The sequence below is a fragment of the Strix aluco genome, chromosome 2 (genome assembly GCF_031877795.1).
Source record: "Strix aluco isolate bStrAlu1 chromosome 2, bStrAlu1.hap1, whole genome shotgun sequence".
Classification (NCBI taxonomy): Eukaryota; Metazoa; Chordata; class Aves; order Strigiformes; family Strigidae; genus Strix; species Strix aluco.
In genome coordinates this window covers 64,957,105-64,971,538 of record NC_133932.1, presented here as the reverse complement: position 1 = coordinate 64,971,538, position 14,434 = coordinate 64,957,105, and the positions used below count along the sequence as shown (strand labels likewise).

General features: G+C 38.3%; 1 protein-coding gene across 1 annotated transcript in view; it reads left to right on the top strand.

The window, feature by feature from the left end:
* VWA3B (von Willebrand factor A domain containing 3B) overlaps positions 1-9,167 on the top strand; it is a 66,561-nt gene extending 57,394 nt beyond the window's left edge. The window contains 6 exon segments of the mRNA XM_074816911.1: positions 140-264; positions 1,085-1,222; positions 1,765-1,862; positions 7,379-7,486; positions 7,488-7,544; positions 7,546-9,167. Of these exon segments, the coding sequence (XP_074673012.1) occupies positions 140-264; positions 1,085-1,222; positions 1,765-1,862; positions 7,379-7,486; positions 7,488-7,544; positions 7,546-7,648 (629 nt within the window). The 3' untranslated portion in view covers positions 7,649-9,167.
* The last annotated feature ends 5,267 nt before the right edge of the window (positions 9,168-14,434 follow it).

Sequence of the window (14,434 nt, the reverse complement as noted above, 5' to 3'; positions counted from 1 at the left end):
TAGCTAAATGCAAATGAAGAATGTATAATGCAGACATGTTTGACCTCAGTGATGTGTGACAGCATATAGGATTTAAAAAAAAAAATCCACAAGGGGTAAAATAAAAATAATTTGAATATTTTATTATGTTGTTTTTTAGGAACTGTGATAAAGAATATCAGTTCTACCCGTGCACTTGTTGACTTCAGCAATGGGGAGACCCGTACCGTACCCATGAAGTTCACTATACCTGTGGGAGGTGCTATGCCGTGCCCGTACCTGCAGGTGAAAAATTAGAGGTTTTTTGTGACAGCAAATATGCATTTTTGATTTTTGTTCGTTTGGTCACACATAGAATAAAGGATAGATTTTAAAAAATCTTTTAAATACATCTATTTATTTTAAAGAGGAGTTTTTAGTGATAGTAATATCATGCTCTTTCAACATGCTATTTTTCATTCGTTTGGAGCTTGTTTTCATTGTAATCCTATTCCTTTGTATTTTAGAATTCTATATTATTTTCTTTATAAAACAAGAATATTTGCCCACCTATAGAAGAAAGGTGGGCTTTTTACCAGTAGAAAGATTGTTTCTTAGCACATAGATTACGAATCAAGGAGAGCCTTGGTAAGGGGAACATCCAACTCTAGAGAAGATCTGAAGAATTTGATAGAAAATTGTGACTTCTGTTTTAATTTTTAAAATAATTTTGTATAAGTCAGTTACATATGGAATTCTCTAAAATTCCCAAGGTTTGTTTAAAAGCTTAAATTGGTTGGTTTAAAAACATAAATTTGCGCAAAGTCCAAGGGAATGAAGAGTTGTAAGAGTTTCCTCATTCAGTCAACTTGCTAGTTGAGCCCTGGTACATTTAGTCGGACTCTGTCCTTTATTTTCTCTTTGTGTTCTCTTCCTGATTCAGTGGAAATTGTGAGTGATCAATACATACAAGGACAAAGTTCTTTTCTTTTAAAGATCCATATTGAAGCATGGGGACATGTTCAAATGATGATTCATGTAAAAAAATCTTAGTGTTTAGATTTTGTGTCTTGTAAAACTCCCAAGTTACACGGTTCTTGCAAACCGATGTTTTCCTGATGTGCAGGTTGGAGACCATGTGTTTGCCAGAACTGTGATACAGAGAGGAAATGAATGTTATGTGCCTGCTATTGTCATAGCAACACCAAAGAGGGTGGAAATGGGTGACAAACTCTACACAGTCCTGACGTTCAACAACAGGAAAGTAAGTAAACCTAGAAGATGATACCAGTTTGGCAATGGTATCACCATTGTTCTATTGTTGATGAGGCAGATAGATACTAGCTGCCAGGCTACTGAGTTCACTGTCCCAATCCCTGTCTCTAGTTAACCAAAGTAAATCAGATTGCAGGGCTCAATGAAGAGCTCATGTGATAGACATGAACCGAGAAATTCTGTTAGGGTAATTTATTCTTAAATCATACTCTGTTCTTTCCTCTATAATCCATGTGGTGGCTTTCACAAGCTCCATGCTGCTAAAATGAGAAACAGAGGGAGTTTTATCACAGTCAGTATAATCTTCAATTCATTTCATTACGTTTGTTTGTTTGTAAGCCATTATGATAATTCTACTGCATTTTTTATAGTGCATATTAAGAAAATGTACTTTGTATTTTAAACTTTTGTCTTCATTATTTAGAGGCTGATTACAGTTACATTAAAACAGTTGACTTTTTATACATATGTATCTTCACTGTTTCTGAGATTTAGATTTAAATTAGATGAATGTTGATTGTGTTATTGCAGGAACACTGTGTAAGAAGGAGGCTTATTAAAATCAGCCAAACAAAGTATGCCTTTTCCTGTCAGTACATAAGAATGGTGCAGATGGTGGATTATATGACGTGAGTATGCTTGAACCTAAAAATATAAAAGTTATTCTATGTGAATCCTAAATGTTGCACTTTGGCTTCAGCTATGCTGTCAGATTTTCATATCTAGTAGTCTAATTACAGTTGTGATCTGACTTGCTTTACACATGCAACCAAGTGAGTTGACCCACGAGCATGTCAATCAGAAGAGCATTAACTATCTGTCCTATCATTTTATTATCTGGCAATTTGTTGCCCTATTTTCATTTTTGAAATATTGGTGGGATCTGATGGTTTGAAGCTTAGCCCCAGGAAGCTGTTAGAGGATTGCTGAAAGTTGAGATGGAGTTTCTATTTGTTGTAAACCTTATTTTATTGTGATATAAAGCTATGGATTAAATCGCAAGTTGTTTCTAAGATACTGAATCTTCTACTGCATTTAAATCTGGGGAATGATGGGGAGAGAGCATGTAGGATGAATATGAGCTCCTACTTAATTTCTGCAGAACTTATGTAAAGCAGCAGTAACATTTTTCTGGTGTGAAGTGAGCACTGACTGTGCAGTGGTTCCAAGTGATTGTGGATTACTTTTTCATCTTTTATTAAGTTCTAGTTTAATGCATTTGAAATAGTTTTGGATTACGATAATCTTCAGAGCATCAACAATCCCTGACAGCTAGCAACAACAGATTTTAGGAAGTAGCATAAGAGTAGAACAATCATCTAGGGATATTTCTCCAGAATACATTCCCAACCTCCAGCAGTTTGTGATTTAAGGATTTTCTGAAGCAGAATTGGAGTCTCTGTATTAAACAGCCTTGATGGATTTTTCTTCCATGAATTTGTGTTGTTACTTTTTTGGAATTCATGTAAACCTTTATCATCCATAGCCTCTTCCCAGAAGGAGCTTCACCGTTTCACATTTTGTGTGAGAAAACATGTACTTTTCTTTTGAATCTTCCATCTGCTTTGTCATCCCAGAAGGGTTTCCTCTTCTGTGTATGTCAACGTAGTATGGGCACTGCTGCCAAAGAATTGTATAATCTCTACCATGGGAGATTTCTTCCCCATGGTTGCATGAACAGGACAAATCCTACCTTTAAAGGCAATTTTAGAAGTTCTTCATTTTTATTGAAATATTCCAATATCACAGAAACCTAGAATCATAGAATGGTTTGGGTTGGAAGGGACCTTAAAGATCACCTAGTTCCAACCCCCCTGCCATGGGCAGGGACACCTTCCACTACACCAGGTTGCTCAAAGCCCTGTCCAATCTGGCCTTGAATACTTCCAGGGAGGGGGCATCCACAACCTCTCTGGGCAACCTGTTCCAGTGTCTCACCATCCTCACATAAAATAATTTCTTCCTTATATCCGGTCCAAATCTGCTCTCTTTCAGTTTGAAACCATTACCCCTCATCCTATCACTACACTTCCTGATAGAGTCCCTCCCCATCTTTCCTGTAGGCCCCCTTTAAATACTGGAAGGCTGCTATAAGGTCTTCCCAGAGTCTTCTCTTCTCCAGGCTTAACAACCCCAACTCTCTCAGCCTTTCTTCAGAGGAGAGGGCTTCCAGCACTCTGACCATCTTTGTGGCCCTCCTCTGGACCCTCTTGAGCAGGTCTATGCCCTTCTTAGGTTGGGGGCCCCAGAGCTGAACACAGCACTGCACGTGGGGTCTCACGAGAGCAGAGTAGAGGGGCAGAATCACCTCCCTTGACCTGCTGGCCATACTTCTCTTGATGCAGCCCAGGATACAGTTGACTTTCTGGGCTGTGAACGCACATTTCTGGCTCACAGTTAGTTTTCCATCCACTACTACTCCCAAGTCCTTCTCCACAGGGCTGCTCCCAATCCTCTCTTTGCTCAGCCTGTATTTGTCCATGGGATTGCCTTGACCCATGTGCAGGACCTTGCACTTGGCCTTGTTGAACTTCATGAGGTTCGTACGGGCCCACGTCTCAAGCCTGTCAAGGTCTCTCTGGATGGCACATCCCTTCCCTCCAGCGTGTCGACTGCACACACAGCTTGGTGCCATTGGTGACATTGTTGAGGGTGCACTCGATCCCACTGTCCATGTCGCCAAGAAAGATGTTAAACAGCACCGGTCCCAATACTGACCTCTGACAATGCCACTCGTCACTGCTCTCCACTTGGACATTGAGCCATTGACCGCAACTCTTTGAGTGCGACCATAGAGCCAATTCCTTATCCAATGAGTGGACCTGTCATATCCGTGTGTCTCCAATTTAGAGACAAGGGTGTTGTGTGGGACAGTGTCAAAAGCTTTGCACAAGTCCAGGTAGTTAAAGATTGCATCTCAAAATGATGGGCAAGGGTACCAGTTGTGGGCTGATCTATGGATCATGATACTAGAAAATATGTGGGAAACAGGGCTTGAATCAGTGTTGATTTTTTGTTTCATCATTCTCAAGTAGTGATTCCAGTGCAGTTTGAAACTCATTCTTCTACCAGCTTGCAGCCACAGCACATAAACAAATGAACACCCCTACTTTACTGAGGAGAATTCCAAATCTGAAAATACATCAATGCCTTTTGATGGTGACATCACCTACATGACAGTAGCTTCTTTTCACCAAAAAGTAAACCTGATGACCATGGTTCGCTATTTAATGCATACAACCAGTTGAAAAGAGGCAGGTATATAATTGACCTAAGTTTCAGCAAAATCAGTGGAAGTCTTTTCCTTCCACTGAATTGGATATTCTAAATGAGGTACCTTATTAAGAAAAGATGTGACTAAATGCATACACAATAAGTATGGCTTTCACTCTCCATTCTTTGTTTCATGACTGAATGCTTTTATATAAAATTTAATAAACATTCTCCAAACAGACTTTGTTGGCAAGCTGACTTGCTATTGTTATGTACAAATGATGAGAAAAGTGAGTTATTCATGGGCAAACAGAGGAATTCTTCGGAGAACTGACAGAAATGAATGCACTGAATTTTTGCAAATGAGAAATAAATGTACTCATTAGATATACATTTTAGATGAAGGGATATCAAATCTGGCAGATCTCTTGGTAAAATAGTATGTGAAACTGCATATTCAAGTCATATTAATTGTGAAGTTCTATATAGTGTTTCCAGCTAGTAAACACTGATTTGGTTGTAAATGCACTGGCCAGTTTGTATAGCAGATGACTGAAATTAATGAAATCTAAATAAAATATTCCAAACAATATTGTTGCCACAGCAAAAAATAATGGACTCTCAGTTAAGGAATTCATTTTATCCCATTTAAACCAAACTAAAACATTTTTTTAGCATGGTCTGGAATAGAGCATAAATTTTGCAAGCATAATGATTGAGCACACCAATGTCTTACAGTTGTTTTAAAGTCTGAAGTTTTCACTACATTGTTTCTGTTTTTTCTTGCAACAGTTGTAGATTTTAGAAACAAACCATATTTGAAATGACAATCTTTTTACTGCAAAATGTCTCTGGTTTTGAGGATAGCACTATTCAGATTGTCCTCAAATTACCCCCATTAAAGGAACATGAGAAGTGCCTCCAAACAATATTATTTCAAATGCTATTTCTTACATCTGATTGCTAGTATTTTAAAGACACTAAGGCCCAGATATACAAAGGGACATTGTGGGACCCAGAACAGTAACACCTGAGCATTTGGCAGGTCTGAGAGTGGAATTTAGGTGCTTTGGCTCCATGGCTGTATATTGAATGTTGAGATTTATAGCATAGAGTGCAGTGAAATGTGTAAAGCAGCTAATAAGAAATGACAAAGAGAGTTGAGCATCTGAAATTGAGACTCTCTTAACTTAGATACCCACTTACATCTCTGGACTAGACATATTTGAGCCTTTGGGATTCCCAGGGTTCTCTGTTGGCATTGGATAAACTACATGAAGAGTAATTTTTAGCATACAGGCATCATAGACCTAACCCCAGGTACCCAGATGAAGTGCATTAGTGTGCCAATAAAAACCTCGGTGATCACTACTGATCCACAATATTCCACTTGCTGCCAGAATCACAGAACCTTCTTTTGCACATTCCCAACTTTATCATCTACTGCAATATATTTCTCTCCGTCTTTTTCCACATTATGTGTCATATCTGGTTCTGCTGAATTTTTAGTCTCTTTTCCAAGAATTAACAATAGAAGCCTGGTACTATAGAGCTTTTATAGCTGAGTCTTTTAAGTTTCCTACTTCTTGGATCTATAACTCTCTACAGTAAATTGCTTTGTAAGACTTGAGTAGACAGTCCCTGACAATGCACTTACTAATCAGAATGTTTGTCTTTTGCTTGTTCTCAGCTAGGTTTTGAGTTCTCCGTAAAGTGAAATCTCATTCCTTTCTTGCTACTTAACATGTCACTTTAGTATCATATAGACATACTTAACGTCCTCTTCTGGTCATTGACTATATTAGCTCAGGGGCTGCATCATAAAAAATTGGTACTGGCCATGATTTTACTTTATATTTGTTTCTTTGTGTAACCGCCATGGTGTGTTGAATGATTGTTTTCCTTTTATGAGGAGGTGTACAGTCAAAGCCATTACACAACTGTATTTCATTAGATACACATTAATTGGTTACCAATATTAGCAGTGCTATGGCAGTGCTTCAGCCCAGATTGAGTTGGAGTTTCCATTAGAGCCCCTACCTTTTAGAGGGCATGGGAGTGTGCTTCCCACTGAAACTTATTATTTATTATATTCTAAAATAGATACCTACCTTCCATGTCATTTTTATCAGAGGGGGACAGTGCAGCATATTGCTCATGGGTATGCACAGATCTAATGAGAACATACTGACATTATTGATAGAAACAAAGTAGAAGCATAATTTAATCAGAAAGCAAACAAAAAGTTTGAATGCAGTACAATATTAGAAGCTCAAAAAGAGACAATCCTTGTGTGCTAAGTCCTGTAGAAGTAAGGGAAAAAAAGTAAAAGGATAGGCCAGGCTCCCCTGCTGACAGAGTCCACAGAGGACATTGTATTACCATAGCTTGGCTAACTCTACAGCTCTGGGTTCTTTGGGATTGTCTTTTGATGTTTATGTGGTGTGAACTAGGGGTCATGCTTAATTCACTAATCTTTAGAGGTACTAATAGAGCTCTCATCATTTTAAGATCAGATACTAGCATCACTTTGGGGTGTTTTCCTGCAATCACAGTGGAAAGAAGTAATCATGGCAGAACAAGGACTCTGAAAATGGAACTAACAAATTCCATATGTAAAGTAAAACACTATGTGCTCTGGGCCCCCACCATAGAAGACAATTATTGCCCAAACTCTTTTTGGAGAGGTAGACAGAATTAGGGGCTAGAGCCCTGGTTTAGGCTATTTTTTATTTATTTTATAAATAAAAGGGAAACTGAATTGTAAGACATTTATAGCCTTGTCGAATGGTCAAGAGTGTGGTAAGTCCCTCCCTTGTCAGTACTGTGAGATGTGGGAGAAGGTGAAATCCATGCCATGTAAAAAAGGATTTAAAATAGTATACGATGTGTGTGCTTTTAGGTTAGTGAATTTCCTTGTCTGATTTTCTAGTCTGGACAGGGAGACCACAAAGCCCTATCCTCACTCATCTGCGGAAGATGAAGGAGGAGAAGAAGCAAAGAAGAGTATTGTGGAAGAAGATAGGGGAAAAAAGAAACAGGAGAGCGGTAGACAAAAGCCATCCAGGGGAGAGGATGTCGGACTCTGATGATCTTCTATGTCTCCAGAAGGGAAGTAAAACAGGAAGGAAGACATTCACTGACCAGCAGTGAAGAAGATTTTGGAAGTAAAGAAGTAGCTCTGAAAAATGATAAATACTAGGGATTAAACAGATGTGATGGGTCTTTAGTTAATCCCCACACAAAGAACCAGGTTTCTGCATTTCTGGGTGTTGGACCAGCCTGCTTTTCCACGTCCTGTGTAATAAAGGTTCTTTCACCTCCTTTGGAAACCATTCTTCACGCTGATCATTCTCAGCATGTGTTTCCACAGCAAACAGAAGAACTGAATAAAGCATGTTCTGACATGCGCTACTTTAATTTCCCTAACATTTGTAGTAGCAATGAAGATGCAATAACACCAACCTCAGTATCTGCTACTAAGCAGAGAATATATTCCAGTCCCTCTACTTTTTGATACTTGTTACATTAAAGGTATGCCTATATTGCAGGCATTAAATTATTGCATGTGGAGCTCAATACTTCAGAGGTTAAATTGCTTTTAGTGTCTGAGGTAGCTCAGTTAAAACTGACATCAGTATCTATACTCCCTGTCACTCTGCAATAGAGACCGGGGCTGACGTAGGTATGCTATTACATGCCACAGTCAGCTCTTCTTTTTAAAGATCCTACTGTCAGTGGAAAGATAAGAGGACTTTTGTCCATACCTGCTAGTTGTACCTCCTTGTACTATTTTAAATGTGTTTTCAACATCCTCATTAATTATTTACTTCCAGAAGTAGTGGATTATAGATTCAATCAATCATCATGTTGTCAATCAACTTGATTTGGTGCCTCTGAACTTTCCTTCTAGTTTTCACTCATCTTTTAAAGATTGTCTACAAATTCCATTTACATTGCTTATAATGGGTACGATGGTGCCACCGCATTTTAGAAGTGGCCTGGTCAGAATTACATGAGAGCAGAGGTGCTGGACTTGACTTGTAGCTGTGTGAGAGACCACGGCTTCCACAGGTAGGGCTACTTCACTGGAAATACTCAGTTATCCCAGACTCCTCCCTCTTGGATGTCTTAAGATGCAGATGCTGAGTAAATGTGAAATAATGCTGATGTGATCAGCAAGTCCTGTAACTGATTCCATGCAGGTTGAAGGAAAGGGTAAATGAGAGCAGTGGCTATCTGTGCACTTGAATCCTGCCTAGATTTACCAGATTATCTCACAGTACTCTATCAAGACTCTAACAAGACTTCACAGCAGTGTGCAGGTTGAACATGCTAAAGAAGGTACCCTGTCCTCTTCTTATGACGCCATGCACATTGGATATGGCTTTTTTTTACTTAAATGTATTTTCATTTACATATTCCTCTGTGTTTTATCAGAAAGGGGAAAGTCAGAGAGCTGATGAAGATGTTAAATAAGACTATATGGTCATCCTCACAGGGTTTCATCAGATATCTCTTTATCCAATCTCCATATATGATTGTGTATTTGTCATCTTTCGGTGTAGATATTTGTCCCATTTTCAAACTATGCTAATGATTTCATAGCATTTTGTGTATATAATTTTGTAAATTATATCAAATGTGTTACTTGACCCCTGACACATATCTATTTTAACTTTCATTTTAAAGAGTAAAGAGAATAAAGAAAATAAATTTGCCTGACATTGTTTTTTCCTTCTACCCAAGGTTCGGGTCTAGTATGAACTATTAGTTTATACTTACTGCTTGGCAGTCCAATATGTGCTGAGGACCAGATCTGTGAGATTCACCTGTATGGGTTAACACACTCAGAAGTAGTCACATTTAATTAAATTGATATGAGTAAGTGTTGAATAACATGGGTGAGGTGTTGGAAAACTCTACTGTTCTAATGAATTGTTCCGCTAGTCTCCGTGGACCAGATAATGAAAATATCAGGTATTTAGCAATGCGCTTTCCTTTCATGGAGTTTTCGTAATGCTCAAATTGGGCTGGATATTCAAGTCAGGAGCCTAAATTGTGAAAGTACTTATGAGCTGAAACACCCCGTTTTCATCTTCAGACACCTACATAACCCTAAAATCTCAATTGTTGGCCTTCATACGCTGGACACACCAATGTTCATCAGAGTGATCCCTTACCTGATTTTCCTGGTAGCTGTTTTCAATACTGCATTATCTCTTGATTGTTTATAACAAAGGCAGATTTTTTTTAAATAGAGTCAGCATCTCAGAGAAATGTTTTGAATACCTGTAAGTACCATTAATAGTAAAAGCTAATAACTTCGGTAGCTAAATACCTTTTACAGTAACTAGGTAATACTTATTTTTTCAAAATTTCTAAAAGCAGTCTGTTAAGCTGAGAACTGATTTATCTGAAAAATGAATAATCCTCCCACATACTAATTTTCCTTGTAATATCGAATACCTGAATAATTTGGATATCTTTTGACTTTCAAAGCAGCTCAATACTCCTGATCTGTTTGCCTGAAGTAAAGGCTTTTTCTTCATATTTATACACAATAGTTTTCCCTATGTGTGTATGTGTATAATGTGTCACAAGCATGTAATGCGATCAGCAACTCCTGCATTTCCTTTCCAAAGGTTTGTCTTGTCACTTCTTATGAACTCTCCGGATACATATATATTTTTTTGATAATCTGATTGGGCTGTGTTTTGTAACTACTCCATGTGTTAACCAACACTTCTTCCTACGGTTCTGCTGACTTTGTGTGTACATTCATCTGTTATATGAGGAAGTAAGTTCTCCTGAACTTGAATGAGCACTGCCTAGTATAAAGGTGGATTTTTGTAATGTGGATTCATCTACATGGCTCTTACATAGGTGGTTGATAAAGCCTTATGTTTCCATGAGCTGTGGGTCCTCTATGAATTAATGGAGCATTTTGGAAAGTTTGTGGTTTGGTTTGTGCTCAGCTAAAGTGTTCCTGATTGTTAGGAGGAATCAACAACCCATTCCTGTTGTTCCCTCTCAGGAAAAAAAACATTAACAGAACAGAATAAAGATTAAGTAATATGTTAGTTATTTAGTGTGTATTAGCTTCATTATTGTGTTGATGTGTAATTTTGTCTTGCTTATTCCAAAAGTATTATATTTAACACATTGTTTTAATATTTATGCTTACTGCTCTTATTGTGTTAGTTAGCTCTGCATGGTTATAAGAGAGTGAATGAGGTCCTGGCAAATTCCTGCTGACTGTTAGTGGGCTAATGATTCTTTGTGCAGGTAACTCGAATAATACTGTTTGACTGAACAAATCACAAATACTTGACTCTCTCATTGGTTACTGCAATAATTGTTTTTATAGATACTTTAAAAAACAGGTGTTTGTTTCTATAGAAAAATTCTTCTCCCTGTCTTTCTAGTCTTCCCTCTGTTCTGTAATGCCTAAAATCAATGTTCGTTTCACATGATTTCCTTGCTGATTTTCCAAAATGGTGATATAGTAAAAAACTAAATCAGAAAGCAATTCAGAGTGAAGTACAGGTATAATACACAGTAACAGACTGCATTGCCTGATGCATTAGCAAATCATAGCTAACAGACCCCAAATCTCCTTTTTAATTTATAATGAGATGTGACTTGAAGCAATTACACTGATAATTACTGTAACTGCTAATATGGGGTAGGTGGGAGACCTTTGAAAATGATAATTTTCTATCCTTTTCTGTGGTAAATCTAGTTCTTCTGAATTGGGTTCAGGAGTGTAACAGCTGTGGCACCTGGCAGTCTAGTGGATTGGCTGGATTTCCCTCAGTAGGATCTCCCATTTTTAGCACCCACTTGTTTTCCAGTCCCATTTTCCAGATAGTTCATTCAGCATTTGAAGAAGGCTACCATAACAAAGCAGTGTTCCCATCTGTTGGTCATGGCTTGTTTAATAAGCAGTTGATGTCAGTTCAGCTATGCTTGCATCTGTTACTTACTGCAGCTGTGTGTTGTTAAGGGCTCCCCAACAGCCTCCAGATTTAGCCTTTGTTTTTCTGTCGATAGCATGTTACAACTTGGCCAAAAAGACTCTCTCTCTCCTGTCAGAGTTGTCCGCTCATATAAAGGAGAAAGTGTGTTAAACTTTCTGTCTCTTTCCCATAAAGAACAAAACATGGAGTCGTGCAAGGCAAGAAAGTGCAGTTCCAGTGGTGTTGGGGTGTCTGAGGGTGGAGAGGATGGGCAATTCTGTCTGGGTTCTGAGAGCAAGACCAGAGTGGTTTCATTCAACATCTTGGGAAAGTACATATAGGGCACGTGCACTGGGTAAAGACAATAAACAGTTTGTGAATTGTGTGTGATGGGGAACACTCATCTAACAGTGCATCTTTCATTTTATTCAAGGCAGCAGTATGGCCACAATACCTTTCAGTATTTTAGTCTGGCAATGTTTTTGTACTGCAGACAGATACTGCCAGCTTATAGGATACAGTCAAGAAATTTCCTGACCCTCACACAGGTCAACTCCAGATTCCTGTCTCTTAAGGTGCCCAAGAAGAATCAGAATGTTCATTCAGTGTATCTTAAGTGCTGATGTTGTGCATTGATAAGACAATTTCCAAAAGCACACTTTTGATTTTTAAACCCTCAGCTTCGGAGTTTTCAGTGGTAGCTATGGATGATCGGCATTCCTAACACTAATCATACTCAAACCTCGTACTCTCTATGTACTCAGTCTGTGCTGTTGCTTCTCCACCCTCTATATCATATATTTATTCTTCAGATGCCTCCCACAGTTTTGTTTTCTACGGCACGGGTGTTTCTTATATGATCATTTAAAACCAAAAAATCACACCTAAAGAAATATATGAAGAAAAAAAGAGTATATGATTTTGTTTACTTTGTTTCTTCCTATTTTATTCTCTTTTATTTTTCCTCCAGCTTCTGGTCTTCTGCCATTCGTTCATTATTTTGTGCCAGGAGGGTGCCTAGGAGTTGGTGGTCTCATTTGATATGGTTGTAAAAAGTGACTTTTGAGTGACACGGTATAGTTAATAGCAAATCAGAGAAGATAAGCATGGTTGTACTGGGTCAGACAGAGGTTCATGTAGCCCGGACTCTGTCCCCAGCAGTGGCTAGAAGACAATTCCTGAGGAAGAGTAGGAACAAAGGTTGACATGTCACTAACAACAGCTACAAGCTTAGAAAATGAGAATACTTAAAAAGCAGACTGGTTTGAACTTGTGAGGATGAAAACAAAAAGGGAAGCAATGAAAAGCCTCTTTACAGAGGACTATTGATCTCTTATCATAGTCATGGAGTCATTTGTTCCATGATAAATTTCAGGGCATGTGTTGGTGAGTGATGAAGGAGCTTGTGAGGAATGGATGAGGCTGCAGATAGGAAAGATCTTTAACACCCATAACTGTGAAATTTTATTCTCTGAATCAAAAATAAACTGACTAGTTAATGCCAAATATTCATGACTTCACAGACTTACTTTGGAGGTATGAAAGAGAAACAGTGTCAGAGGTTCAGCTGTGCTGCTGAAAAGTATCAATAGGAGAAGAGAGAATAGAAAATTGTATTTGTCAGAATATCCTTTGTTTGCCATAGACCTATTTGATTTATTAACTGTGGGTCTTTCTTACAAAATGCCTTTTTCCAAAACTCCTTTTTCACAGACTCAGTCTGTAAGGCATCTGGGAAGACCTGCTACAGGGAGCTTACCCAGTTTTCCACTGGTGCTGACTTTTACATGTATCTGTCCTAAAGCTTTTCCACTGATGGGGACTGTCCCATGAGAACACAGATGAGGTGCTTTGCCCTTGAAGACTAACCTCTTGGTAACACAAACCAAGGACTGAATTCTTCTCTATGACATTTGATATAAAGCCAGTGCTACTCTGAAGGCAGAGGAATTGCTTCAGCATTATAAATGAAACTGCTTCAGTGTTCAGGCATTATAAGTGAAAGCAGGAATTGCACCTAGACACATTTAGGAGGAGTATTTCTACTCTTAGCTCCCAAATAATGGATAGGTGAATGAACCCAGTAAAAAAAAAAAAAAAAAAAAGAAATCCAAATAAAGATTCATTTTTCTATCTATCTAACAAATGTAATGTGATATTCACTGTTCAAGACATGACATTTGAAATAGCACACAGTTGGGGGGATATAGTGTGTTTAGCACTGAAGATCCTCACCTCAACCAAAGTATGACTTGTGGATGTAGTGACACAATTGTACAGTTGTCTGGGGTTTTCTGTTAAGAAGGTGAAGGCTGATTCTTAATATTTTTGGCGTATCAAGGTGAATGGACATTAAAGATTTTTGTAAGCTTCACTGTAGATACCTATGCAATTTCCAGGCAAATGTATGTATTCATCTCTACATTTGAAGTGAAGTGGAGTTAAAAGATACATTTAACCAAACAGAAACAGAAGGGGGGCAATTAAAGTATACACATGTGTATATTGTAAGCCATTTGGTGAACTCCAACTTTTATGGTAGCCAATTTAATCACAGACATTTTTTGTGTTCCAGATACACGACGCATTTATAACTGGGTCTGACTGCTAGGATATTCTTCTGCTTTGATGTAGCTGTGATATCTCAGGTCTTTTCCTTTATTACCTCCTCTAGACTCTGATTCTTCTCTTTTTAGATGTCCTTCTCAGATGAAGAATATTCTTAGCTTAATATTTCATTATTATTACATTCCACATATCTTTCTGAATGAATTAGCAAATATTAAAGATTGCTGCATGTTTAAACAAAGAGTAATAGAGGCAATGTCACCTTACAAAATGGTGTCTGGCCATCCTGGGTCTTCTGGACACCTACCTAGAGTGTAACACCATTACTTCAGGTTTAAAATGGTGGTGACAGGGGTGCAGTGCTAGCTGTACCCAGGGACTCTTGGACCCTGACAGAGCTGCTGATGCGGTGAGCCAAGGACATCTCTGCAGCTGAGCATAGATTTCTGCATGTTGTT